The 1,854-nt window shown below is 36.2% G+C and overlaps 1 protein-coding gene across 1 annotated transcript; it reads right to left on the reverse strand.

Annotated features, from left to right (window-relative positions):
• Window positions 1-218: 218 nt before the first annotated feature.
• On the reverse strand, window positions 219-1,049 carry LOC112690489 (cuticle protein 19-like). Its single transcript, XM_025564508.1, has 2 exons — window positions 939-1,049; window positions 219-755 (listed from the first exon to the last, which is right to left on the reverse strand). The coding sequence occupies exons 1-2, from the start codon at window positions 948-950 to the stop codon at window positions 375-377; spliced, it is 393 nt and encodes a 130-aa protein (XP_025420293.1). The 5' UTR covers window positions 951-1,049; the 3' UTR covers window positions 219-374.
• Between the last annotated feature and the right edge of the window lie 805 nt (window positions 1,050-1,854).

Genomic DNA, 1,854 nt, shown 5'->3' on the forward strand with positions numbered 1-1,854 from the left:
GTAGTATTTATGTTGTTGCCACTGCAGTATATGTAGCAATCATCAGCGAAGATTAGGTGTGGGTTTTTGAATTTGGAAAAATATGTCATGTATGACTATAAGGAATAAGGTTACGCTGAGGACCGATCCTTGGGGAAGGCCATTTTATGTGGGGTATTATACGTTTCGCTAGGAGTGTTTTAATAAAAGGTGATGGCAAAAAAAATTGAACTCTACGATTTGAACGTACTGTTGTTGTTTATTTGACAAACGAGCAACGTAAATTATCCGACTAGACATATAATATAAGATGATAACAAGTTGAAGTGGCGACGGAGACGAGATGATTTAGTTCTTTTCGAAGACGAACGTAGTCACGTTTTCCTGAGGTTTATTCAGTAATGGTGATAGCCGGACGGGTAGACGTTCTGGTGACCGTGGTAGTAGTCGGCGGACGATGGCTGACCGTGGTAGTTGGGCGAACCGACTTTCTTGACGACCGCGTTGAACCCGTGCACGTCGTCCGCGGTGTACTCGACCACGCGGGTGGACCCGTCGGCTTCCAACAGGCTGTACGATCCCTTCACGTTGCCGTGTCCGTCGCTCGACTCGTGTTGGCTCTTCACGTCGTGCGTGTGCGGGTCGTGCACGCCGTACTCGAAGCTGTACGAGGCGGGCGCGTGCGCGTATTGGTCGTGTGCGTTGTAGCTGCTGTACTCGGGCGGATAGGCGAACACCATCATGTGACCGGCGACCAGCGCGGCGAATGCGATCAACTGAAAGAAAAACGTCCGACGGAATATTACTGATAGGTTTCATTGTGTTTAATTATGTTTTAAAAATAATCATGAATGCATTATCAGTAGTTGATATATTTTTATGAAAAATGTATGAAAAAAAATCAATTCAGGTGTTCGCGAAATAAATAGGCGAAAAACGGTGTAACAATAAAATCTTACTTTCATAGTCATCTTGATACTGTTGTAGAAGTTTAATTTGAAAACGAGATTAATATAAGACCGTGCTTTTGCGGAAGACGAAAAGAGTCGAATGTTGTTTATTACGACTTTGTCTGCAGTATTTATACGATGCAATTATATGGAATATCCCTACCACTAAAATGTTCAACTGGACACGTTTAACTAATAAATAAATGGCCTACTGGACCAATTACAATATATCAACTCATTAAAATGATCCACAGTTTGTTTATTCAATCTCTTATTAACGTACATGATATAATTAATTATGTATTTTAATTAATGTGTTCGTGTAACACAGAGTTATTTCATGAATAATTATATGTTTACAGTCCTTTTCCAGGATTGTAGTAGTCTAAGTTACAAGTACAGGCATAAATAGTTTTTAGAAATCTTTACAGTTTTAATAGAAAATCGGTTTTAGATTTTTGAACGAATAAGAAAACTATAGGTTTTAATGGTTAACTATTAATATTAATTTTAACTAATTTTATTTTCACCCGTGTAGAATTTTTGTTTACGGAATATTACAATACGAAAGAATTATATACGTGGTAAAAACTGTTCGTGCATCCATTAATGAACAACGTGGCCATTTTAAGTAAATACTGTAATACACGCATAATGCATGTATAAATTAATTTTGAATATTTGTTTGTATTTTTATCCATAAATAAAAGTATAAGTAATTCGATAATATTATTATTTACAAATACATTTATTTTGATGTTCTTGACTTCTCTATCACTCTGTATAATATAATGTGTATATAAAAATATTATTTTATGGGACGCTAGAACAGTTCTTGTATACAATTGCCCGTTACGGCAGATTTAAGAGTTTTTTTTTCTCCAAAATTCCTTCAGTAATTTTCATATTGTTTTTAACATTACTG

Source organism: Sipha flava, unplaced genomic scaffold, assembly GCF_003268045.1.
Source record: "Sipha flava isolate LNK unplaced genomic scaffold, YSA_version1 114_pilon_pilon, whole genome shotgun sequence".
NCBI lineage: Eukaryota > Metazoa > Arthropoda > Insecta > Hemiptera > Aphididae > Sipha > Sipha flava.